The sequence below is a fragment of the Hipposideros armiger genome, unplaced genomic scaffold (genome assembly GCF_001890085.2).
Source record: "Hipposideros armiger isolate ML-2016 unplaced genomic scaffold, ASM189008v1 scaffold_202, whole genome shotgun sequence".
NCBI lineage: Eukaryota > Metazoa > Chordata > Mammalia > Chiroptera > Hipposideridae > Hipposideros > Hipposideros armiger.
The window spans coordinates 1,695,846-1,722,449 of NW_017731552.1; the positions used below are offsets into that span (position 1 = coordinate 1,695,846).

The 26,604-nt window shown below is 54.1% G+C and overlaps 1 protein-coding gene across 5 annotated transcripts in view; it reads left to right on the forward strand.

The window, feature by feature from the left end:
* KDM4B (lysine demethylase 4B) overlaps window positions 1–26,604 on the forward strand; it is a 156,180-nt gene that overhangs the window by 92,674 nt on the left and 36,902 nt on the right. For 4 of the 5 annotated variants that reach the window (XM_019653433.1, XM_019653434.1, XM_019653435.1 and 1 more), the window contains exons 7-9: window positions 1,313–1,362; window positions 5,725–5,828; window positions 10,203–10,340. In XM_019653433.1, the coding sequence (XP_019508978.1) occupies window positions 1,313–1,362; window positions 5,725–5,828; window positions 10,203–10,340 (292 nt within the window). Of the gene's footprint in view, window positions 1–1,312; window positions 1,363–5,724; window positions 5,829–6,830; window positions 7,289–10,202; window positions 10,341–26,604 lie in introns of those variants that run through there. The other variant, XM_019653437.1, reaches the window with a different exon arrangement.

The window sequence follows — 26,604 nt, forward strand, 5'->3', positions numbered from 1 at the left end:
TGGCCATCTCCTCAACAGCCCAAAGCCGGCCCAGAAGTGAATTGTTTTTATCCTGTTAGATTAGAGACGACATGATGCTCAACTTCTCTCCTACCCCTGCCTCCTTTTATTTAAATTAAAAAGTGATAGTAAGCCTCTCAGCTGGAGTGGACTTAGCCAGTGGCAGTGTCTGGGGATCCCCGTGTTCCCGTCAGTCCCTGTGCTTTGCCTGTACCGTGAGGGAGGAGGAGGGAATGGAGGGGCTGGGTGCTGCAGCCTCACATCCCACTCCTGCTGGAACGCGAGGTACTGCTTGTCTTGGTTCTGGAACAGGGTCTCTGCTCTCTAGGGGGCCATCTTGGGCACTGTGGAGGGCTGAGCCTCCACCCACTTAATACCAGGAGTACCCCCAGTCATGGCAACCACCGATGTCCCCATACATTGCCCAGTGTCCCCTGGGGTGGGCAGGATCACCCTGGTTGAGATCCTTTCCTGGACTTCTTCCCAGACGGGACTCGGTGTCCTCTAATAGCTGTAGAGATGGAGCCTTTACCTCATCCCTTGGCCCTTGCTCAGCACTTTGTGTCGTTAAGGACCCACACCCCAGTTATGCCTGCCTTTGCTCGAAAATTGAGGTTTTCATCTTACCGAGTCCCCTGGGATGAGCTGGGGGTGGCATGTCACTTGGGTTAGGGCTTCGAAGCCCCCCTCACCCCAGGTCTCCAGTCCTGCCAGCTTCCCCGCACAACATCAGCGGGATATCACTCTCGCTTCATCTGTTTGCAAACTTCCACCTTAACATCTTTTTTATTTATGACGGAGCCTTTCAAATGTAAAATGTGTAAAAATAAAACTTATGAAGTGGGTGAAAGATGAAATTTTTCTCCTTCCTGAAGCTTCTTTCCCTATTGACTCTTGGGGCTGGGAGGACGGGCTGGTGATGCCGGGTGGCTGGGATCCCTACCCTGCAGCTCCAGTCTAGTGCTTTTATTTTATTGTTTGCTTTTTAAGCCTCATCGAGGTTTAGTGCTGCTTAACTGGAAATGTCTCCACTTGGCCTTCCGAGAATGCTGTCACAACTCAACGGGTCCCTATTCCTTAGTCCTCCCACCTCACCACCATCCCCTACTGTGTGGAATTCCTACCCTGACAGCCCCCCTCTCCCTGCCCCCTGCTGCTGCTCACCCGGGTCACAGCACTGACCACAGCTACAGTCACTTGTGCTCTGTGCACGAGTGCATGTGTCTCCCTGAGGCCACACAGGCCTCCCAGGGACCCTCAAGTGTGGTGGCCACACGCGGTTGCCTCTGACATACCTCCCTTCTCTTGTTAGGTACGCCATCCCACCGGAGCACGGCAAGCGCCTGGAGCGGCTGGCAATCGGTAGGTGTCTGCGCCTGTGGGCCGGGACCTGGGACCTGGGACTTGGGGTGGGTGATGTTAGGGGGCAAGGTGGGGAGGCAGCTGTCATCCCTCCCAGGTTTGCTGTATGTTTGGGTTTCGATTTCTGGGAGCAATGATGTGCTGCAAAATGTCACTGTCTTATTTTCCCATTTCCTTGCGCCCTCGTGATCAGATCCGTGGTCCCTCTGCTAGGGTGTTTGTCACTTCATAGATTCTGCACAGAATGTCATTTCTTTAAAAGTGCTTGTTTTCCGGTTTCTTAGCACAGAGTTCTTGGACGTGACTGGGGGCTCCCACAGGCCAGAAAGGGCAGCTGCGTTCTGTCTCCCTCCTGCACCTGGCACTGCATCCCCTCCTGTGCCTGGCACTGCGTCATGCCCTTTCCTAAGTCCTCAAGTCTTTGTTTAGTCTAGAAAACGAGAAGTCAGTTAGGAGCAACCTCACCTGGGCCTCGGAGCTGCATAGGGACCTCAAGGCCCCTGCCCTTGTGTGCAAGGTTCTGACTCAACTGGGCTCCTTCAGCGAATGTCCCCTCCAGCAGCCACTGTCCCACCACCTGCATTCGGGCCCTCACTGGGGCCTCATGGGGCTGAAGGATTTGTCAGAGCGGGTCCCAGGCTGCGTCTGGAGAGGGGCATTGACCACTCGAGGTAAAGGCAGGCCTCAGGGCAAGGGGTCTCTAGGGACCTGCCAGATACCTGGCTCGGTGGCACTGAGGTACCTGAGCACTCTGACGAAGGGACCGGGTAGCTTGTCTTCCATCACTCCCTGTCACGGCACCCTGCTCTTTGTCCCAGTAGTCTGGCCCTCGCTCCCTCAGCTTAAGAGCCAGCACCCAGGTTGGAGTGGGGCAGGTGGAGTGAGGACCCCATTGTTCAGGAGTCACTTGGACAGCACAGGGACCATTTGATCATCCTGACCCTCCGGGCAGCAGTGACAGGTAGCCCAGCACTCCCAAGGCAGCCACAGAACCTTCTGGAAGCCGTCGTTCGGGGTTGGTGCAGGATCCCTCACTGCCAGCCGCCATCCCCTGGCCCCTCCTTACACCTCACCAAAGAACGCCTGCCACACACTCTCTTCCCCTTTCCATTGGTGTTTTAACTTTGGAGAAGGGAATGGTGGATCTTTCTGGAAAAATAGGGGCCTCCTGTCCTAGCTGCACTCAGAGCTGCACATATGATTACAAATACTACACCCCAGTGACACAGTTTCCCCGAGAAGAGAGGGATGCTTGTCAGGGTGAATGGGGCAGGTACCCCCAGCCTCCCAGGTAGAGGATGGTGGTGTTGTGTTAACATTTCTGTTGCAAACCTGGACCCTGCACTCGTGGGAAGGGCTGAGCCCTGCTCTCTGGAACATGCTTTCATAGTAGAAATTCCAGTCACAGACAGTCCTAGCCAAGATCTATTTCACTTATTATAACACTCTAAAATAAAAAACCAAATTAAAACTGTTTTCCCATTGTATTTTTTAAATATACATTTAAAATACAAATTTTAATTTTAAAATATATTTAAAAAAAAAAACTTTTCCCATTGTATTAGTTCCCTCTTGCTGTTGTAATAAATTGCCACAACTTCAATGACTTGAAACAGCACAGATTTCTCAATTCTGCTGTAAACCTTAAACTGCTCTAAAAAAAGTTCTAATTTAAAAAATAAATAAATAAATAGGGCTGGCTAAGTAGCTCAGTTGGTTAAGAGCTCACTCAAGAGCGCAAGCTCTGAGCAACAGGGTCGCCGGTTCAATTCCTGGCCTGAGCTGAGCTGCCACTGAGCTGCCAACAGGTGGCAAGATGGCTCAGCTAAAAATAATAATAATAATAATAATAATAATAACCACCACCCACAAATTCATTTTCTTACAGTCCTGGAGGTCAGAAGTCTAAAATGGGTCTCATGGGGCTAAACCTAGGTGAGGGCCGGGCTGGTCCTTCTGGAGGCCCCAGGGGAGAACTGTTTCCAGCTTCTATTGTAGAAGCCCAGCGCCTGGCTCGTGGCCCCTCCTCCATCGTCACAGCCAGCAGTGCAGCCTCTTCCATCTCCCTGACTCTGAGCCTCCTGCCTCCCTCTTATGAGGACCCTGTGATGACATTGGGCCTCCCTATAATCCAGGGTCGTTCCATCTCAGAGGCCTTGACTCAGTCTAACCTGCAAAGTCTCTCTCACCAGGGAAGGGAACATCATCTCAGGCTCGGGAATTAGGACAGGGACGTCTTGGGTGGCCTCTTTTCAGCCTCCCACACCTACAGAGCCATGGGAGAAAACAGTGCGGGGCAGTCAGCATGGACACACGGGTGACCCCATGGCCGACAACTTCTCTAAAATCCTGCAGTTATGCATGCCCAGTCTGTTCTCGCTCAGTATGCTTTTCCCACTAGGACAGAAAGGTTTTGGATTATCTCATTGACAGCTAGAGAACCTGAACACAGGATGCTGTGGGGGCATAACCAGCCCCAATGGAGCCGCCGCCGCTCTCCCTGGAACCTGGCCATGCTCCCTGCGTCCTTCTGCAGCCAGGGTCCTGTTACCTGTGTTGTTTCTGATGTGTGAGAAACTGGGTGGCTGGTAGGGGGCTTAGTGGCTGGGGCTGAAAGAAGAAGAGTGAGCAAACTCTGAGGGCTGCGGGCGGCCACCCATAGTTGCTTCTTGAAAAAGACGGATTCATTAAGTCACTCCTCTTGCTGGGTGGAGCAGCTGCCGGAATTCGGGAAACCCTGGGCTGGGGAGGAGGGTTGGAAAGAGGTAGTGACGCCTTCCTGTGTGGTCCCTTTCTCAGGCAGCTGCTCTCTCCTCCTCGGAGGAAGGTTCTGGGAGGTTGTAGGGCACGTGAAGCCTGCTCTCCTAGGTGTCCCTTCCAAACTTTGTTGGGGACAGGTGTCACTGACTTTGTTACTGAGATGGGTGGAATGAGTGTGCGATTAATATGGAAAATGAATAGCTGTTCTCCAAATGGGCTCCCTGGGAGAGTTGTGGAGCCCACAGAGAGAGCATTAATGTGTTGGCGCATTATTGGTGCTAATCACTTAAAATGTGCGCCTTTATTAGAGCTTTAATGAGAGCCACTTAAACTGTGCATTAAAAAGAGGAACTGCAGAGAGGCTGGCGGGCCGGGCGGCAGGCAGCCATAATTCTAATTGAAATGCTTTTAGTGCAGAGGAAAGTTGTAGGATTCAGTCATCTCTTGCACTTTCCAGAACCTCGCCATTGTGTCCTTGCAGCCAGGCACTGTCTGCTAGTACAGAATGTGTCGGACCTACTCTCTCCATGTCAGCGTGTGTGTGGAGCCATGTGCTTGCACACACGCGCCCACACACGTGAATGTGCCCTCTTTAACCGGTGATACATCGAGAGTGTGCATTGAGATCTGGGTCAGCTTCTGGAAGGGTCCTCAGGCTGCCCATGACATGAGATCAACCTTGATCGGTGGTGGACGCTCAGGGGCACGTTCCTCATCAAATCCTCATGGCAGCCCTCTTTGCCACCTCTCGGTGATGGTTTGAGATGAGAAGCCCAGCTGCTTTTGAGTGGAATTCCACAACTTGCTTTTCTTTAACCGTAAGACATGCGTGTCATTAATTTGACCTTCAGCCCGCAAGTGGTTTGGAAATGTCCCTGAACTGTGTTAAACAGTTTCTAGCAGGTAGAGCTGATGGTCAGAGTTCCTGTTTACAATGTTACCTTAAATGAGCTGCATGGTATATAGTCTAGGACAGAAATCATGCCCAAATGCGAACTCTGTAATAGAGGGTTAGGGACAGGGACGCTCTGCTGTTTCCTGGAAGGATTAGGGGCCCAGGCGGGTGGGTTGATGGCCCGAGCCTCTGTCTCCTCAGCTTCCTGGTGCAATGGGGACCGTGTATGCAAAGAGCCTTGTTGCAGACTTGGTTGTGTTGAGGGGGACACCACTCACTCCTTGACAATCACAGCTTGTCTGGTTCTAAAGCATCAGCTCGCATGTCCTGTCTACCCAGCTGTGCTGTCATGTGGCTGAGTGACCACATGCATGTAACACAGTGGGCCTTTTTTTTTAAGGTGGCTGGAGGGGAAGTGTCTATGCAGCCACACTCCACCCTGTGCCCCATCTGTGACTGTAAGTGTGTGCCGTGGGTGTGAGTCCGTTCATACACACAGCCCTGGCCTGTTTCTGCTTCAGATGAAGGCCTAAATGAAGGCCAGAGTGTCACCATCACCTGCCACCAGCAAAGCACACAGGGCTGTGTGATGAGGTCCATGCGCAGGTGCTGTGTTCTATGCTTCGATGGGAGGAAGCAGCTGCCCAGAGAGAGTTGGCCTGGCTCAGCCTCGGCCTGTTGACTGATGCCCATCTTTTCTGCTCCAGGGTTCTTCCCCGGGAGCTCCCAGGGCTGCGATGCCTTCCTGCGGCACAAGATGACCCTCATCTCGCCCATAATCCTCAAGAAGTATGGAATCCCATTCAGCCGGGTATGTAGGGGCTGCTCCAGGAGGGGCTTCTGGGTCCAAGGCCCAAGTAACCACAAACGTCCCAGGAAATGGGCTTCTTAACCCTCAAGAAGGTTCTAGATAGAACAAGGGCAATCCAGGGGAGGGCCTTGTTGGCTGGGCAGTCAGCCTCCAACTCTTCCTGGTGGGGGGTGAGGATGGAAGAGGGCAGAATCGGGTGGGGCCTTAACTTTCCCTGCCGCCACTTCACAAACCCAAATCCAAACCCAAACCTAGGGCCTGTGTGGCCAGTGGGCTGCCCCCTGCAGGGTCATGCAGGGTCGGGGTTGGAGGTGTGGAAGGATAGCTCCTACCGACTTCCCAGGAAGCTGGGGAAGACCCCAAGACCCCGGACAGACCCCTCTCCCACTGCCCCACTTGATCTATGACCCCTCCCATGGCCCAGGGCAGCTGTCGTTTGAGAGCGTGAGTACCTGTTTGGAAATGAACGATCTGGGCTTCCCACAGCTAAGAGACTGTGAACTCATTCACTTTACTGCTCCAGGACCAAAGGGCTGTGAGGAATGAGGCCTAAGGTCAGGGAACCCACTGACCTATGGAGGGCAGGCAGGTAGCAGGGGCACCTGGGCCAGATTACCCAGTACCTGAGGCCCCCAGTGGGGCTCGTGGGGCCTGGGTTTGGAGGTGGCTGTGCCCTGGGGTCGAGCTCAGCAGTCCACTCCAGCTGGTTCCTTCCTCGCGGACAGGACTTCTAGGCAGGAAAGTCGAGGCCTGTGTCCCCATGTTGGTGTAGGCGAGAGGCGTGTGCCACAGCTGTCCAGATAGGCCTGAGCAGTCTCCTGGGAGCTCAGTCTCTGAAGGTTTCCCCAGAAGAGCCATTCGCCAGGCACAGCAGCAGGCTCTGCGATCAGACCCTTGTGCCTCACTGTCGCCTGCGTGTCAGCAAGTCAGAAATTGCTATGATATCTCAATCAAACTGCCCACAGCAAAGTGCTCTGATCGGGGATTCGCTCTTTCCTTCAGGGCCGTAACCAGGAGGCCTCTCCCAGCCATCAATTGTCCATCAGATGGCAGGATGTTTTGCTCCGAGAAAGGCAGGTTTCTGCATGTCTGCTGGTTTGAACACCCTTCGTTACCAGGAACCTCGCAGACAGATCGCGGCGTTGCTCACGAAAGTGAGAACTTGCTCTCCTGTGGTTTGTCAAGAACATTCTCCAAAGTGGTGCTTCCTAGACAGGGAGGCCGGTCGCAGGAGTTGGTTGGCGAGTCCCCTTTTCTGCCTCAGGCCAGCAGGACGAAGGCCCATGTCTCCAGGCTCCGATGGACGCCCTTGTCAGGGTTCCTTAATGTTGGCGATCCCTGATCTGAATTCCAGGTGGCCTTCAAAGGAGTGACTCCCACACTCCACTTATAAATCTCTGTAATGGTATTTACCTCTAGAAGAAAAAGCAGATCAATAGCGAGCTTTTTAATGATTAAAAGTGTGTATTTCTGGAAGCTGCCATTGACTTCCTGATTTATTCTGCACGAGCTCGCACAGGAAGCTGAATTCTGGACTTTCTCCGTGAGTAGTGTTTGGGCCTGGCGCACCCTCACTCCTTATTACTTTGCTGCCCGGCCTATCCATCATCCCTAGCACCTTCTAATTTACTGTCAGGATAATATTGACGGTAGTGACACGGAAGACAGACACCATGAGCTCAAAATGAAGCTACCGGGACGTAGATTTTCTGGCAGTAACATAATTTTCTTGTCGTCCTAACTGAGTGCTTCTTCTGTTCTAGGCCTTGACTTATGATGGGGGGGCGGTCAGGCAGGGGGAAGTAGGCCCCAAAGTCTGCCCCAGCCTGGAGTGGAGGCATCTCCCCCACACCCAGGGTCTCAAGAATGGTGTCCCTGGGACCCTGCTGTGTCCCAGCTCATGTCACACTGGGCGACCATGCCCCAGAGGAGAGAAGGGGAGTGTGCAAGTTGGCAGTGGAGGAAAACCAAGATAGCATTTTCCAGGGACAGTTCAAATAGAATAAGAAACTCAGTAATTGCGTTAAAAAAAAAAATAGAAGCTCTGAGTCCTGTGGCAGAAGCTGGCACTTGCTGTGGACGGGGTGGCTGGGACCTTGGGGACACGCGAGTGTTCTCTGCCCATTTCCTGCCACACGCTTCACTCCCCGCACGCAACTGTCACTTGGACAGGAATTTAAAAATATAACTTGATGCACACTGACTTCTCTTGATTGGTGCAATTCATTATTTGAAAAGAAAACTATCTTAGTGTTCTTAAGGGCTGGTTTTTCTCCAAGCTGTGTCAGTTGTGATTGATTTTTGGTTCTCTGGTTGGTTTCTGGAAGTCTCACTCCTCCCGGTCTCCTGCTACCCACTTCCCTCTCCTACCCCACCAGGGTCTGAAGTCTCACTGGTACTTAAATGAATCCATTGATTTCTGCTCATCTCTTTGGGAAAAAAGTAGAGATCAGCAGGCCCAAGAACTCCTACAAATCAACAATAAAAAGATGAACAACGTGATAAGTAGAAAGGGGTGAAAGCCTTGAATAGACACTTTGCACAAGGAAACATATGCACGAACCAACACGATGTGGTGTTCTGTGGATTTCAGAGCAAGGTGATCAAAGCCACAAGGAGATCCCGCTGCACACGCGCAAACACAGCTGAAATCAGACACCTCTAAATGCCAGCTGAGAGGTGAGCAGAGGGAACTGTCACTCACCACCAGTGGGGGTGCAGACCGGCGGCCCCTGCAGAATAGGGTTCCACGCTTTCTTAGAGATGTCGCCATGCACCCACCCTGAGACCCCACGGTGCCTCGTCTGTGTCTGTTTACTCAAAAGAAATGCAAGCGTGTGTCTGCAAGAAGACCGGCCCATGACTGTTCCCAGCAGCTCTGTTCGCCAGAGCCCCAAAGTCTGTCCACAGGAGAATGGATAATAGTGACATAGCCACACAACAGAATGCCCTTTAAAAACAAAACGTGTGAACAATTGATGCGCATGGTGGGATGAATGAATCTCGAAAAACAGAGGCCAGATGCAGGAGTACAGACCATCCGATTCCATTTACACGAAACCCTAGAAAGAAATGTAATCTGTGGTGGCAAAAAGCACAGTGGCGTGAATGGTACTGGGATTCCCGAGTTCCCAGGATACTGGAAGGGTCTTTTCCTGTCTGGGCGGCGGTTATTTAGAACTCACAACCTGTGATCTGTGCCTTCTACTGACGGTAAATCAAAGAAGAGACAGGCCCACCTGACTCCAGAGAGAGTCTCTCCCACTCCACTAGCGTCATCTTCCATAGCTGTGGATGGGCCAGTAGCCCCACCTCATGTGTCCTGGCAAGTGGGAACGATGCCCACTGCTGTTTGTGGTCTGTCTTTGGGCATAGTCATCTCTTGGCGTGCTTAGTTGATGGGCTCAGTCAGCAGCAGTAGCAGGCAGTGATCAGTGTGGTCATGGGGAGCGTCCCCTCCCTGAATGGGGGATGAGACTGCAGCCCCCACCTTTTCCTCCAGGCCTTGGGGTGGCGGTTCCAGAAGCCTTGTTTGGGGTCATTATGGGCCCCACCCCAGTCACTCATACCCAGCTCCTCACTTTAGGGTCTCTGTTTCAGTCTGGTTTCCAGACCATTTTAATAGGTCTAGAAACAGAGCTCTCTGCAGAGCTCTGACCTTGACATTGTGGCCCGCCCTCCCACGTTGATGTGTTTCTTCTGTCTCTTGGACTCACCTGGAAGGCCCCACCTGTTGGAATAGAGTGGACAGATTCTGGGCTGACGACGATGAGCGGATTTAAGTCATTTTAGGGCAGGACACCGCACTGCATGCACGCCGTGTCCTGTGAGGAGGCTCTGCAGCTACCGCCAGCACCATCTGGCCCTCCCACACCTGCCCCCCACTATATGGGAACAGTGAATAGGAGGTACGGCACAGCCACCTTTCTCTAAAGTGGGAGATCCTATCCCTCACCGAAAATGAGAAGTGGCCCAGAATGGTGGCACTGAACAGTCCCTCTGTATCTGTAGTTTGTCACCTCGGGCCAGGACTGGGCTATGGGGAGCAGGGGCTGGTAGCGAGCAGTTGACCTGGACTCCACCACACCTGTTTGACCAGCCACGTGGGCAGTTGGCTAGAGCTTGTGTAGTTAGGTAGAGCCACCTGCACTTGGTGGATTCCGTTGGCCCCTGAAGTCGGGGCTCCCTGGCATGTGTTGGGAACTCCCTGAGCCTGCATCCCTCTTCTGTGCTCCTTGGTTGCTCTTGGTGGCCTTTGCTGGCCCAGGCGTTTCTTCCAGCAGGGGAGCCACGTACAAACTCCCCTTCTTTCTAACTCTGGGCCTCGACCTCACCTGTTGACCTCCCCTCACCTGTCGGCCTCTTCCTCCTCAGATCACGCAGGAGGCCGGGGAGTTCATGATCACCTTTCCCTACGGCTACCATGCTGGCTTCAACCACGGATTCAACTGTGCTGAATCCACCAATTTTGCCACTCTTCGGTGGATTGATTACGGCAAGGTGGCCACTCAGGTAAGTGCCCTCAGACCCCGTGAAAGGCTCTAGAAAGAGGGCTAGTCCCTCCCAGCCTACTCCCTCAGGCCCAGGGCCTGTGTGGTAGCTGGGGGCCCAGACTCTCCATCAGGGTCTGTTTCTGGGATCCTTAGCGAACTTGTCCTCAGAATGTTCTTCACGTGGAAGAATGGGGAGGAGGCTTGGGGAAGGACAGCTGGATGTGCGGCAGCTGGGGCCTGGGCAGGCCTGGGGTCCGGGGCTCCCCGTCTCTCAGTGGAAGCCTGACATAGCAGACCCCACGTTCTCTGGAGGTTACTGGAAGGCGAGAAGACTCCTTTGATTTTTGCCTAGTAATTGGCCGATTCTGTTCTCTGAGGACTAATTAGTGGCAAACAGATGTGACATCTGAACTGAGTGCTTGTTCTCAAATTCCCTTAGCTCTGACACACCCGTCTGTGTGGTTTTGATTGACAGCTTGGAGGGTGCAAGGCCCCTAGATGGCAAGACCACAGAGCAGCTGGGTGTGGGGTGGGGTTGAGCCTGCCTCACGTCCCTCCACTTGCTTGTCTCCCTCTGGAGACTGACGTGTCTTTGGAGGTCCAGGTGATGAGATATACACAGGGTTTATGAATTCCAGGCCCACCCAGTAAGTGGGGGATGATGGAACCTTGGAAGGGGGAGCAGGAAAGAGGTCTGTCAGGCCGACAGCAGGCCCAACCCTTTCCCAGCTGCTGGTACCGGGGTCCTTCCTCCCAGGACTATACCTGTGGCCACTGGCGCCTGTCCTGGCCACCACAGAGGAAGCCAGCAGGCTCCTCCCATCCCTGGCTCATGGGTTTCAGCCCCTTCTGGCCCAATCTCTCCCCAGCAAAGACAGGCTCAGGCATTCATGGGCGTCTTGCTCTGGTTCTGGGGCACATGGAACAGGAGAGGCCCCTCCATCTGGGTCCATAGAGGGTGAAAACAGGGTGTTTCCTGCCAGTCTCCCCCATCAGAGCAATGGGTTCCTCCACAGAATCACTCAGCTGTTCCCAGTTGGGCCAGGGTTAGGACAATCGATGGCATCGTCAGTGTTGGAGGGAGAGTACCTGAAACCCAGACCCTGACACATCCACCATTTTCTGGACCTCAGACCTTTACAAAGAGGGTCAAGGCTTTGATGATCAGTACTATGGCCACTGGCCACACTGGGGTATTGTGGCCTTGAGATGTGGCCCAGTCGTATGGAGATGAGCTGTGAGTATAACACACACAGCGTCCAAGACTCCGGTTAACAAAGAACAGGAGCCATCTAGTCAAAGTCTGTTTATGTTGGTTATGTAGACTGATATTTTTTAATAGCTTGGGTTATACAAAATATGTCACTAAAGTTAATGTTGCCTGTTTCTCTTCACTTTTTGAATGTGGTGACCAGAAACAGTAAGATTACAAAGGTGGCTTGCATGATATTTTACTGGGCAGTGCTGGTCTAGGTGAACTGGCTAACCTCTGTTTTTCTAATTATTTATTTCTCTAGCTTTACTGTTTCAGCACAGTTTGGAAAAGGAAATGGTCTTTGTAGCAAGGAAGATGGGAAAGGTGCTCCCAGGATTTAAAAGCACTGGGTTTTTTATACTTAATTCAGAAAAGGCAGATCATCAGAGGCTGAGAGCCTGAGCGTCGTTAAGAGAGGAGACGTGAATGTCAGGGTTTTCCTGTTTGATGGAAAGGAGTAATTAAGTATCCCGGGCGTGTGGTTTTGTTTGTGTGCTTACGCGGCGTGGGCACGTGGATGGTGAGGCTCAAGGCAGAGAGAGTCCGCGGGAACTGCGTGTGCCGTGACCTGCTGAGGCCAGAGCTGCTATTGAGCTATAAGCCCAGGGTCCGCGCTTGTCCTGAAGGTGCTGTCAGAGACGAAACTGAGCAGGGCTGGCGGGAACTGCCCAGACATTAAAAGCAATTTTTGGTTCAGCCATGTGTTCACAAACAAGTGACATTTGGGAAGTGCAGCCTTAGATTGGGCCTCTACGCTTACATTGCCAGGCAGCAAAGCGTGAAATTACTGAACAAGTGGCACGCAGCTCTCTGAGCAAGCCGAGGTTCGCGCTGGCATTCCGGCACCGTGTGGGGCTTCCTCACAGAGTTGCCCCGACTTCCCAGGCCCCTGTGGCAGGAAGGAGGGGTTCAGCTGGGGATGAACACTGGCTCTGGGGCAGCCATGCGTAGTGGTGCCCGATGTCACCTCTCAGGCTTTGGGATGCTGAAATGGGGCAGCAGTTCCCAACTCTTGCAAGCTCTGCTGCCCCCACAACTAGCCCTAGCTGTTCAGGCTACCAGGGTGCCTGGCCTTGCACATAACAAGCTGAGGCGCATCAGGGAGGACCAGTGAAAGGCGGGGAAGCCGTTCAAGGCAGCTGGCACTTAGGGACACACAGCTCCATGGCCAGACTTTAGGGAGAGGGGAGAATCCCAGGACTTCTTTCCTGCTAAACCAACCTGAGCTACCCCTCCCCATCTGTATTTTGGGCCAATTCCTTCTAGCACCTTCATCAGAATACAAGCCAGGGGCAGAATTTCCACTTTCCTGATTTTAGGGACTATTTTACTTATTGGCTGATTACCTTCTCCCAGGAAGCCCCTGCCTCTCCTTTGCCCCTTTTCTGTCATTCTGCCTCTGTGCTAACACATTCAAAGCCAAACTTGCACATTTGGCTGGCCTGTGTGAGTTTTAGGTCTTTGTATTCTTTCTCCTTCCAGAGCAGGGGTCAAAAACTGGGGCCCTCAGGGCAAGTCCAACAGGCTATTTTTGTACAGTCTGCAAACTGGGAATGATTTTTACATTTTTAAAGAGCTGGGGGGCGGGGATCGAAAGATGAACATGTGACATGGCAAATTAGAGGAAACTCAAATGTCACTTTTATAAATAAAGTTTTATTGGTGCACAGCCTCGCCCATATGTAGACCTGTAGTCTGCGGCTGCTTTCACCAGTGAAGTTGAATAGTTGCAACAGAGACCCTCTGGCCTGCAAAGCTGAAAATATTTGCCATTTGGTGTGGGCCTCTCCTGCCAGCGCTGCCTCCAGCCAGTTAGGGCTGAACAGTCACCTGCACCCCCAGAGTCAAGACTGCTGCCCCCAGAGGTTCCAGTTGGGCCCTCGAGGGTGCTGGTAGCTGTGGCCGCCTAGCAGGCTAGGCCAAATGCCTACGTGCCACTGCTAACCTGACTGCAGGGCAGGGGGTCTCCCAGGTTCCTCCTGCCTGTAAAACCCTGGAGAAAAGAGCTTACAGCCTGTCACTAGAGCCCCTCCTCAGGAGCTCCTTGGCTGTCCACTGCAGGAAGCTGCCAGGGCGGGTCTTCTCTCTCCCCTACTCTCACTGTAGCACATTGACTAGCTCTTGTCCATCGTCAAGTTGAGATGGTGTTTCTCTCCCGGGCAGTTTCCTTTCTAAGGCACTTCACTGACATTAACCCTCATTACCCATCTGTGCACAGGAGCAAAGTGCATGGCTGCCTGCACCTGCTCAGCTGCCCTGTGGTGGCAGGGGTGGGGTGGGGGGGTGCCTGTGTCCTCCTCGGGGTACCTTGGGATGTCAGGCTGGCGATCTTTAGATAACTCTGAGCTTCTCTGTCTATAAAAGGGTACACCCGTTCTTGGAGCCATCTTAGCGTGAAATGGGAAGACATGCGAGAGCACTCTGTGCTCTGTGAGTGTCTCCAGTCCCTCCAGGGTCCCGCCTCACCACTGTGGACATTCGGGACTGTCCTGGGCACCGTGAGGGATTGAGCATCAATCCTGTCCCCCACCCACGTGATGATGCCAGGAGCACCTTCAGTTGTGACGACCACAGATGTCCCCAGACATTGCCCAGTGTCCCCTGGGGGTAGGATCGGCCCCTGGTGAAACCCCTTGCCTAGCTGGATTTCCATGTTTCCTCTTTCTCTTTTCAGGCATTGGGGTCGTTGTATGGCAGTATTTGTGGACCCTCTGACACTGAGGTGTTGTAAGCTAAATGTAGTTTCTTTTCAGACTCCCACTAAGGGCATCTCCCAGGGTATTCATCTGCAAACCTTTTCCTACTAAAGACATTTTCTCACCTGTGGTCCGCAACCATGGGGTTTGAGGTCTCTTAAGCACGACAGATACCAGACATCACCAGAGACATGAAACCACTTAACAGGCCACTCTCTTGGAGAGTGGGGAAAGACCCTCAGCTCTAGAGCTGTGGGTTTCATTAGCCTCACGAGCTTCTCTTCCTGGAAGGGGATGCTGGGCCAACAGGAAGGATTGTGGGAATGAGGACTCCACAGAGCGTCGATTTGCCTTTTCTGTAGGAACCAGGAACCATTCCTCTTTCAAGAACTACATGTTAGAGAGAGTGACTCCCCTGGAATCCGGGAATCCAAAGGTCTTTACCAACCTGTTAATCAGCCCCGCTGCAGGCAAATGACCCTTGGGGGGCCCTGAGCATCCACTGGGCGGGGTGACATCCACCCCCAAGGACCACCGCCCACAAAGCAGGAAACAGTGGTTTAGTTTTCTCTGGGCAGAGGTTCCTTCAGCCAAATGCACTCAACCCCAACGTCCAGCAGCTCCTGCAAAAGCCCACACTAGTCAAAGGGTAGCCATTGTTGTCGTCATCATCACAGCTTCTGGACCACACAGCCCCATCACTGCAGGCTTCCCAGGCTATGGCAGAGCGCTGTGGTGCTGGGCCTCCATCGGGCCATCTGTGGAGGGAAATTGCCCCATCTGCTGCATCAGGGGCAATAAATAGGGTTTTTATATTACAACTCAGAACCACAGGGCCGCGCCTGGGACCCCAGAGGAGGAGGCAGGGATTATGGGGTGATTTTTACAGCCTCCGGGAAGGGGCTGGGAACTTCCTGCCAGCTTCATCCATCAGCTCCAGGAGACTTGGAACTGAAGAATATACACTGTTGAAAATTAGGCAAGTGGAAAAAAGGGAAAACATTTCCATTCCTACCACCTGCTCAGCAATAAAAGGAAGGAGGCACTCACACTCGCTACAAGGTGGATGAACCTTGAACACACGATGCCCAGTGAGAAAAGCCAGACACACAAGGCCACACAGTGTGTGATTCCACTTATGGGAAATGTCCAGACCAGGTACATCCACAGAGATAGAGAGTGGGTTTGTGTTTGCCCGGGGCTGGGGGAGGGCATGGGAAATGACTACTGAGAATGGGGTTTCTTCTTTTGGAGTGATGAGAATGTTCTGGAATTAGATACTGTTGGTGACTGCACTACACTGTGAATATAGTAAAAACCTGAGTTGTGCACTTTAGATAGGTGAATTATAGGGTGTGTGAACTAGACTTCAATAAAGCTGTTAAGTACAAAACCCTACCATCCAGAATAGTTCTTATCAGACCAAGAAAGATAATCCAGTATAAAAATGGGCAAAAGATGCTGAAGCTGCTCACAAATGATAGGGACACAGGGTGTGCGCAGGTCTGCGAGCGGGGCCTGTGCTCGGAGCAAACTACTGTGGTCCACAAGCACGAGCGTCGGTTACACAGGAGGCCAACTAAACACCAGTGGGATCATTTCTCTTTACCCGTGTGATTGGGAAAGGTGTTTGGAACCGGGAGGCCCCGGAGGCTGTGGGCGTGGAGCCCTGACCCAGTGGGAGGCTGCTGGTGAACCCTAAGGGGCAGCCTCCCGAGGGGGTCTGCCCTCCGTTGTATGTGCTTCTCCTTTGATGTAGCAGTACTTCCTCTCAGCAAGTGTACGGTGGTTTCTTGCCCAGGGATAGTCATCACGTTGGTAGTTATAATAATGGTGGAAAGTTTATATCTGTGACCAGATTGGGTAAGCCAGTATAATATTATGCAGCCATGAAAATGGGCTCACTGTGTTTATGGGTGTGGAAAGATGGATGGCACTTGGAATGAATAAATAGGCTTTGGACCATGAACTGCAATCCCATTTGGTGTGTATGCGTGCGTGCGTGCGTGCGTGTGTGTGTGTGTGTAAGGGGAACTTGCCCAAATGTTGGTAGATGTTAACTCTGTGTGGTGGAATTTGGCATGCCTTAAAAACATACACTAGCTTCTCAATACGTTTTTGTCTTTTTCTACAACTTTTTTAAAAACCAAGTGTAGCTTTGAGGGAGGAAGTGATCTTGCTCCTTCCTGTGTACTTCCCCCATAGCCCCTCGAGGTGAAAGGGTTTTGTTGTCATCATTGTCATTAGCAGTGGTTTGTTGGTTGGTTTTTAAAATGGGAATTAAAGACCAAATAAGCCAAAACCATGAGGAACCCGTAGCAAGGCCAGCCATCGCTGCTCCTGGCCCAACTTCCTTCCCCCGCCCTACTGAGAGGAACTGGGTGGGTGGCCTAAAGGCAGGGCCCCAGCTGGGAGAGAGGGGAACAGAATATCACATGCAAACCCAGCCCCCTGAACACCTGCTCTGTGCTTAGAAGAAGCCCCAGAATGAGCTGGGAGATGGTGAGCGTGCAGAGCTGGGGTGCCCGGGGACCTAAGGACTCTCTAGGGCCTGAGGTCAGAGTAGGAGGTAGGCATGTCCCTGAACCAGCCACACTCATCGGCATGTGTGTCCGTGCTCACACGCTGCTGCTTTTTTATTTTGAGTGGTCCGTTTCGTCAGAGCAACGTCTCCTAGGTGGTGGTAGCGTGCTTGCTCGCTCGCTCTCTCCCTGTCTTCTCTCTCCTCCTGTTCCTCTTTGCATCTCTCTGTCTCTCTCTCTCTCCAGCTTTACTGATGTCACCAACGTGCATCAGACGCTGACTCTGGGCCTTGTGACCTTGAGAGGACTAGAGAGAGGCAAAGAGACCTTTACTAAGGTCATGGCAGCAAGGAGGCCAGACCCTGACCATCCCTGACCTTCCTCTATCTCCTTCACCCCACTTGGAGGCCTGTGCCCGTGTGGGGTCTGGGAGATACCCTCCCTGCCCTTCAGCGTCTCAGTGGCCTCCTCTTGGCAGGTGCCTGGAGTGATCTCTGGGGGCCACTGCTGGTTCGAAGAACAGAATTCCCCCGGCACACTCTCTGACAGCAGGCTTTGTGGTGGGATTACCAGTGGGGAGATCAAAGCGATGCTCCGATCTCACTCAGGGGAAAATAAAATGTGCACACACCAGCCTTTTTAGGTCTGAACTCGAATTAGTCCTACAAGGCTGCAAGCCAGGTTGGATTAGGTCGGCTTGGCCCAGGCTGCTCACGTGGTGGGCGGTGCTGGGCAAAGCCTGACAAGGCCTCCTCCACTCCATGGAAGGCACGCTGGCGTCCCGGCACCCCTCCAAGCACAGGAGTTGACTGTGGATTAAACAGAGTCAGAGAAATTTAAACCCCGGTTTGCACAGCTGGGAGCTGGTTGCACTTAACTGGTTTTCCGCCAGCTGTCTGGGCACCGCCTGCCAAGTGCTCAACCTCCCTGGAAATGTGGGCTCCCCCAGAGGCTTCGAGCAGGGGGAGCTTCTGCTGAGTGTGGAGGAAGGGAGAGGCTTCTGGTGGTGGCCCCCATGTCCCTCCACTCCCTGAAACCCCAACCTGGGGTAGATCAGCTTAATCACTTGTAAAATGTGAACCAAACTTTCTGCTGCCTCCAAGAACGTGTGCCTTCTGTTTGGTAATGATGCCACCTGCTCTGGGCTGTTAACCTGGAGCCCAAGGGGAGGTGGTAGGAGGGGGTGTGGGGGTGGAGGTGGGCGGAGGAGGCTGGAAGGGGGGGGTGGAGGACCCCCCACTCCCCCAGAGCTGCTTCTCTGACCCGCCCAGACCCGAGATGCCTGCTCTGCCTGCTCACGCTTGCGTACCCGCTGACCCTCTTGATTTATGGGCTGGGTGGTCGGGTGTAAGGGGTCCGCAGTAAATTGCTGTGTGAAATATGTTTCCCCTCGTTCCTTCCCCTGGAGCTTCCTGTCGCTCTGTCCCTGGTGGCAGCTTTCAGCCCATTCTCTCGGTGTTGTAACTGCACGGTGGTGCAGGGAAGGCCACAGCTGAGACTGCAAGAGGGCCTCTGAGGCTGGCCTCAGAGCCATCACTCCCCTTCCCTGCTCTGCTTATTAGTTTTGGAGTAAACTCCATGTTCTGGAGCGACCATCTAGAGCAGGTGTGATCCCAGCTAGAAGGTTGGACCACAGCTGGGCCTCCCCTTCCACTGTGACATCGGGTCCAATTGTTCTCTGTGGGGCCATCCTGGGCACTATGGGTGCTGAGCAGCATCCCTGGTGCCACCCACTCAATGCCAGGACCCCCAGTGTGACAAGCACAGATGCTCAGACATGGCCCTGTGTCCCCTGGAGGCAGCGTTGCCCCAGGTCAGCGCCCTGGTCTAGAAGGACTGTCCAGGGCCTGCTTCTCAGCCTTTTTCATTGTTGCCACCCCCTCCCCCAAAGCTTTTTACACTTTCTTCCTAATTGCCCCGAGTTTTTTTTTTTTTTTAAAGATTTTTATTGGGGAATTGGGGGGATGGGAACAGTGCTGGGGAATTGGGGGAAGGGGAACAGACAAGTTGCTGTCGTTTTTTTTGTTCTTCAATCTAGTTGTGGAGGACGTTGCTTCACTGGCCCAAGTTGGCACCATCATTGCGCTCTTCCTGGGCGAGGCAGATCAGTCGCCGGCTTCTGGACGGCCGCTCACTGCGGCTGCTGGCCGCTCACGCTGGCTGCTGGCCGCTCACGCTGGCTGCTGGCTACATACAGTAGCCCATGGCAACCCACTGCCACAGGGACTGCAGCCTACGCCGTCGCCAGCGACTCATGGCAGCCCAGCTCCAGGTTGAGCTGTTGTTCAGCATCTTAGCTGTAGAGGGCAGTGTCACTGGCCCTCATATGTGGGATCCGAACCGGGGCCCTCTGGCATCCCAAGCGAGTTCTTAACCATCGCGCCACTCGGCCGGCCCTAATTGCCCCGAGTTTTAACACCACAGGCACGCTGTATAGCTGCTTGTGTGCTATTTGTGTATCTGTTCTCTACACAAGAGAGGAAGGTTTTTCTGTCCCTAGCAAGGAGCAGTGCTGCCCCTAATGATATCACACATGAGGACTGGTCTGGGCCACTCCTTCATGGCCCCCCACTGGCTCAGTGTGGGTTCCCTTGTGAAGTACCTTTTCTAGTTCTGGGGGTTCTGAGGCCTGCTGCCCTGGCCTAGTCCTGGCAGGGCTCAAGGTGGGGGTCCGTAGTCCCCACCCTTCATTTTTAGCACCTCCCCCACCCCTGTTGCCATGGCTGGGAGGGCTCCGGGGAGCACCCGGGCCCAGGCCCCCGAGTCTGCAGGTGGTTCCTGCCCCTCCATATGCTCCCTCCTCCAGCGCACACCTCCGTTGGGCTGAGCTTTGAACTCTTCTAGGCAGGAAGGCGTTGCAAAGAACCACAAGTGTAATTGCAGCTTCCCCCCTGCCCCCCGCCTCCGTGAACACACCAGCCTGTGCCTCGTCTCGCGTGCTCCCCTGGCTTCTGTTAGTTCCGTTCACGGTGGTTTGAGTCCTGAAGAGCATCAGTGCCTGTCTGAGCTTCCCTGAGAGCTGCACGCTTGCTCACACGGCTCCGTGACAGGCCTCTGCTCTGCTCCTTGTCCTCCTGGGGCCTTTGCAACTCTCTCGTGGTGGGTGACAAGACAAATGTCCTAATCCTTCCTCTCTCTCTTTCGCTCCTGTCCCCATGTCCAGGTTGTTTCCACGTTATGGGCAGTTGTGTTCAGGCTTCCCACTGGCTCAGCAGGAGGGCTTGAGAAATCCACACGTGTCCTTGCACCCAAGTCTCTCTGGTGGTGGGGGCTTCCAGGCCCCTTGTAGGGTGCCGCCCGCTTCTCCCATGTACCACTTCCTTCGTCTCCCTGTTGGGTTCTCCAGCACTGGCTGCCAGCCTGCTGGCAGGCATGTGGCCACATGACACTGGGGAAAGGATGCTGGCCGGTGTGTGGCTCGCTCATGCCGATGGGCCTGCCACCGCTTGTCATAGTGGCATGGCTGCTTTTCCGGGAGCCTGAGATTCAAATCTACAGACCAGGTCACTCCCCTTGGTACTGCTGACATTGGGGCCAGGTCACTCTCTGTGGGGCCATCCTGGACACTGTGGGATGCTGAGTAGCATCCCTGGCACCCACCCACTTGATGTCAGGAGTACCCCCAGTCGTGACAACCACAGATGTTACCAAGCATTGCCCAGTGTCCCCTGGGGGCAGAGTCAGAAGGTGAGAGACCCCCTGGGCTGGCAAGGCTCCTGGATGGCCACATTCCTCCTCCTTCCTCCTCTTCTTCACTGCCCAAGCCTCCTTGGTGCTGCTAGCAGGTGAGCTCTGGGGGACAGTGGCCACCTCTGGCCCAAAGGTGGCCTTTTCCAGATGAGGGTGTGGTCTGGGTCGAAGGACTTCATGGGCAGAACACGAGTATGGCCCCCCTGTTTCTCCTCCTTGGCCCGCCTCCACCCCACCTTCCATGGGCTGTCCTGCCTACCTGCTGGGGACAGAGTTTGTTTCTTGGCCGTGGTAAATGCCGTGGGGATGTTTGTTACGAGGCCCGCTCCCCTTCGCAGTAGTGGCAAGGGAGCCTGAAGAAGCAGAGGGAGAGGGAAAAGGGGGAGCCCGAGGATGAAGAGGGGCTGAGGGCTGGCATTGGGGCATTCAGGCCTGGCTCTGTTCTGGACTGGAGGAGGCAAGGGCTGTTGGAAGTATTATGGGAACACCCTTGGGAAGTGCCTGGCACAGAGCACCCTGTGTTCATTGTTTTTGTGGTCAGCATCGTTATCTGTACAGAAGGGGAGGTGAGGGGCAGTCACAGATAGGCAGGAAGACCTCGGCTCTCATCTGAGGACCTTCTTGGCTGTCCAGCTGAGGCCAGCTGCCCTCCCCCACCCCACCCCCAGGACTGGGCAGCAGAGTAGGAAGGGGACAGGTCCTAATGGCTGAAGCCACGCCTCTGGACCCTGGGGAGGCTGACAGTGACACAGATGAGGCTTCCTTTGTGTAGAAAGGGAACAAGGGTGACTTTGGGGCTTGGGCCTCCTGGGGGGGCAGCGTTCGTTGAAGGTCCTCAAGACCTTGCCAGGTCCCTGGCTGTCGGGAAGCAGGCCCTGGAGCCCAGGACCGAGGGAGCCCTGGGAGCCCTGTGCCTAATTGTTCTGTTTATGAAGCACTTCCGAGAGCTTCCAGTGGATTTCCTAATGAACTGGTTTGTTGTCTGCTTGCTGCGGTGCTGGTAATTGCATCAGAAACAGGGGGCCGCGTCTGTGGGCCCTCAGAGCAGATGCCATCTTCCCGGCTGGGTCTCTGCCCCCCCGCCATCTTTGGTGGTTAACACTGTGTGGGCTGAAGTGCCAGGGACACCCCCACCCCCACCCAGTTGTTCTACGAGGAACATGTTTGTCACCCCCTTTGTCCGGCACCTGCTCAGCAGTCATCATGCAAATCACTGCTCAGCTGCCGGGAGACATGGGATGAGACTGGCGAGCTGCAGGGGAGGAGACAGACAAGGGACAAAGATGCCAGACAGATTTCTGACCCTAGAGAAACTGCAAAGAGCAAAGGGAATGGGGCAGGGCAGCGACAGCCAGACAGCAGCTGCTTCTTGGAGGAAGGGCAGTTTGAGTTGCTGCTACAGCAAGACCCTGGTGTATTTGTCCTGAGGCCAGCATCACAAAATGCCATAAATGGGGGCCTGGGTAACAGCAGTTTGGCCTCTCCCCGTCCTCACTCCTCCAAGGTGTCAGCAGGGCCATGCTCCCTCCGAGGACTCCAGGGAGGGTCCTTCCTTCATCTCCCAGCTTTTGAGGGTGGCCAGCAATCATTGGTGTCCCTTTGCTTATAGACACATCTCTCTAATCTCGGCCTCAGCCATCGCATGGCATCTCCCTGTGTTTGTCTATCTCTCTTATAAGGACATTAGTCATTGGATTTAGGACCCACCCTAACCCAGTAGGACCTCACCTTAACCAATTACACCTTCAAAAATCCTATTTCTAAATCGGGTCCCATTCTGAGGTCTCTGGTAGGCATGAATCTGGGGGCGGTCTTCAGCCCTGTAACCCTGGGAGCATGGGGGGAAAGCATTCTAGACCAAGGAACAGAAAGCTCAAAGTCTCTCAGGGTAAGAGAGAAAGGAGGTGGAACTGCCCGGATGTGTGCAGGTGTGGGGGAGAGGAGGGACACTGTGGGCCTTGGGCTTGAGGGTGGGGTCCGTGGAGCTGAGCAGTAGGAGGGATGTGCGGGATGCCAGGGAGCTGGGTGGCCGAGCACCTGGGCACATGGAGGACCACTCAGTGAGCAGAGAGAGAAGGAAGCACCAGTGCCGAGGCCGCACTGTCCACCACGAAGCCACTGGCTACGTGTGGCCATTTAACTGTAAATTAATTAAAATGAAGTAAAATACTCATTCTGCACCTGGATCACATCAGCGAGTTCTAGTTAAGAGCCATGTAGGCTAGTGGTGACCACATGGGACACACAGGTGCAGACATTTCCCGTCCTCTTAGCCAGCTCCTAGTGGAGGTATCCCAGGGTCTGCAGCTGGGTGAGCCAGGGCCAAGAGGTGCTGATGGGGTGGAGGGGGCCTTTGGGTTTGGACGTGTGGCCCTGTAGGTGACCGTGAGTTGTCACCTGGAAGACTGGCCCATGCCTAGCCTGGCCCTCCTCACGTGGGGTTTGCCGCCCTGAGGACACCTGTACCCGTACACAGCAGGGCGGGCTTGGGCACACGTTTGTCTATAGCTGGTGGCTGTGGAACTGCCTGCTGTGCCCCATATAGCCCTGCATGTCCCACCTGGCTCCTGACAGGGCTGGAATGCTGCTGCTGCTCAGATGAGAACATCAGAGGGTCCCTGTGGTCAGATGCTGGTTGGGTTAATGATTTCATTGAACCACATTTAATCATTTCTCTTTAAGCCAATTACAGCATCTCCTCTCTCCCACTTTGCTATTTTACATGAGCAAACTTTAATGTCTATTCAATCTGTTAAAAAGAGGTGGCCTCTGATTAAAGCTCAGTACTGTTTAAATTGGGGGAATGTGGCAGATAAGACCCCGGGGCTCTGAGGCAGCCCAGCCTCATTCCTTTCCACCAGGCTCGTCAGTCGTTTCCCAGCCTGCCCGCAGGTCCTGAGGAGCCCGGAGCAGACCGCTGAGATTCCCAACAAGGAGTGTGTGGCGTTCCTTTAGTTGCTGTCAGTCCTGCTATGACACTTCCACCTTTCCTGGGATGACCGGCCATTAGGGCCTGGGTGACTCAGTGCTGCCAAGGATCAAGGCCAGAGAGGAGTGGGGCGTGTGGAGCTGAACACCCCTGGAGGAAGGTTTGTTGAGGAGCCTGGCATTGGGGATGGGAGAGGGGAGAAGGTGGGCATAGGACCAGGATAAGGGGCTTCGCCACCCCCTTCCACCTGTGGCCCCAGCTCCTTTCTTGCCCTGGGGCTCAGAGGCTGCATGGCTCTCTCCCCCAGAGCGACTGGGGCCATGTCCCCTGCTGCCTGCTGATTGAGACCTGTTTGTTGGGTAGCAGCCTGTGAGCAATGGTGCCATGGAAATGCCAAGTAGTAGGATCCTCTGGGTTGTACTGGGCATTCATATTCATTCCTATAAAAAGGTTAAATTTATTTTGCTTTTGAACTTGGAGAGGGAGAGGTGGCGTTGAGGTGGCCAATCCTCAGTGGAGTCCCCAGTGGGAGCCAGGGTCTTGTACTGGTAACTGATCCTCTGGGAGGCGTCCTGCCATGTGCCCTAAGCATGGGGAGCCTGGGTGCCATGGACCCTCTGAGCCTGCCCTCCGCAGCTGGGACACCTCCCTCGAAGCGCTGCTGGGCCCCATGGGCCACCAGCCCTGAGCCCAAGGACATTCTGATTTCTATTTTTCATGCTTTGGAAAGAAGAAATCTATTTGTCTCTGCTTGGGGCCCTGCTCTGATAACCAGCAGCAAACCTCCGCCCTCCCGTTTTCTCATTTTCCTCGACTTTAGAAGTGGGTCCTGGGAGACCCTCGCACGAGTGTCGGGCTGTTTGATGTGTCAGTCTTCTGACACAGGGTGACAGCCTCCCTGCTGCTGGTTCAGTGCTCACATTAGGCCTAGGGCCCCTAGACGGGGTGGTTGTAACTCATCGTTTATCATTTGGAAGTGACAAGTGTGCGTCTTGTTGAGCCTTTGGCCAGCTCTCTCACAACTCCCAGCTTTTTGTATGGGTCTGTGATGGGTCTGAGCCACAGGGGGCTTTGTGTTAGGGGCACCCTATGCAGGGAATGACCCAAGCCCTGGTGGCAGGGGTTCTGCCCTGTGAAGCCCCAGCCCTGCCGAACCCTCTCTGCCCCCTCCTATCCCCTCCATGTCCCTTCCCTGTCCCTCCCTGTCGCCTCCCTTCCCACCTCCTTCCCTACCCTCCCTTGTCTGCTTGTCCTGTCCCCCCATCTCCTCCCCCTTCTCCCTTTGCCTTCCCTGCAGAACCAGAGGTAGACACATGTACACCAGGGTTCTGGGGGACCCTGGTGAGTCCATGAGGCTCAGTTATGGGGTGGGCAAGGAGGTAAGAGAAGGGACCCTCCCCCAAGGCCTCATCTGGGCAAAAAGTGCCCATAAACGAAGTGGCAGGAGGAGAGGGCACTGTAGGTGCTCCTTCTTGGCAACCAAGGGGAGGGTCAGGTGGCTCCTGAGTGCATGTGGCCCCTCTCTGCCCCGTAGACCCACCTCCCCACTTACTCTGGAAGCTGCTGCAGGGCAGGGCTCAGCGCTGTGCAGCCTCATCAATTCAGCCTTATTAGTTCAGAGCCTGTAATATTGCAAACGTGGGAGATGGGACTCATTTTGAGCTAAAAGTTGGAAACCATTTTGCTCTGGGTTTTTATGGCCTCAATTGCAGAGTCTAATCTAAGATCAGTGCCTTTCTTTTTAAACATCTAAAACCTTGGGAAATTGCTTCCACTCTGAGCCAGACTGTTCTGAAGTCTCCGGAAGCTTGTCAGGGAAAGCCAAGCCTATCGCTTGGACCTCATCTTAGACATGTCCCTTAGCTGCATACAAATGCTACTGCTTGTGGGTGTAGCACCCACCAGCACAAAAGACAGAAAAATAAAAGCACACCTCAAAGGCTTTCCGTTTTTCACCTTCTGCTGTAGGCCTTGGCACAGTACTGCTCAGTGAACCAGGATGACTGAGGGCCTGACCCCCTTCATCCCCAGCACGTCATTGCAGGGACCTCGATTCCTGTGTTCTTCCATTTATGAGTGCCTGAGTCCATTAACGCAAAAAACCCTGGGGCAGTCCCAGGCAAAGTATATGAAATCTGTGGCTTGGGTTAGGAGCCGGCTCCTCTGCTAAGAGGGGGAACTGTGACCCCTGGGCAGCATGGGAGAGGCCCCATTGGGCCCCCAGGTTCTGTTTGAGGAGGAGTCTGGACCCGGTTGTGGGTGAAGTGCCGCTGGCCCAGGCCCACTGAGGTCCTGTTGCGCTCTGGGGGTGTGTTCCCCACTGTGAGTGGTCAGCTCAGGCTGCAAGTGTGAGGGGCAGGTGGCCCAGAGAGGTGGAGCCCTAGGCCAGGCCTCTGGGAACCGGGCTCTAGGTGCTTCCTGGCACCTGATGAGAGTTGGATCCTGGAAGGAGATGGTGGGGAGTGTGCAGCCCGACATGCGTGGTCAAAAACAGGACTGCAGTAAGTGCCCACTAGGACACCTGTCTTGGTCAACTCAGGCTGCTGTAACAAAGCACCAGAGACTGGGCGGCTTAAACAACAGACATTTATTTTTCATAGCTCTGGAGGCTGGAAGCCTGAGATCTGGGCGCCAAGCATCACTGGGCTCTGCTGAGGACCCTTTTCTCGGTTTGCATACGGTTGGCTTCCTGCTGTCCTCACATGTTGAGAGGTTTGGGGTCTCTTCTTCCTCTTATAAAGACACTAATCCTATAGGATCCAGACCCCATTCTTTTTTTTTTAAAGATTTTTATTGGGGAATTGGGGGGATGGGAACAAGTGCTGGGGAATTGGGGGAAGGGGAACAGACAAGTTGCTGTCCTTTTGTTCTTCAGTCTAGTTGTGGAGGACGTTGCTTCACTGGCCCAAGTTGGCACCATCATTGTGCTCTTCCCAGGCGAGGCAGATCAGTCGCCGGCTTCTGGACGGCCTATCACAGCGGCTGCTTGGCCGCTCACGCTGGCTGCTAGCTACACATGGTAGCCCATGGCAGCCCACTGCCACAGGGGCTGCAGCCTACGCCATCACCGGTGACTCACGGCAGCCCAGCTCCAGGTTGAGCTGTTGTTCAGCATCTTAGCTGTGGAGGGCAGTGTCACTGGCCCTCATATGTGGGATCCGAACCAGGGCCCTTTGGCATCCCATGCCAGC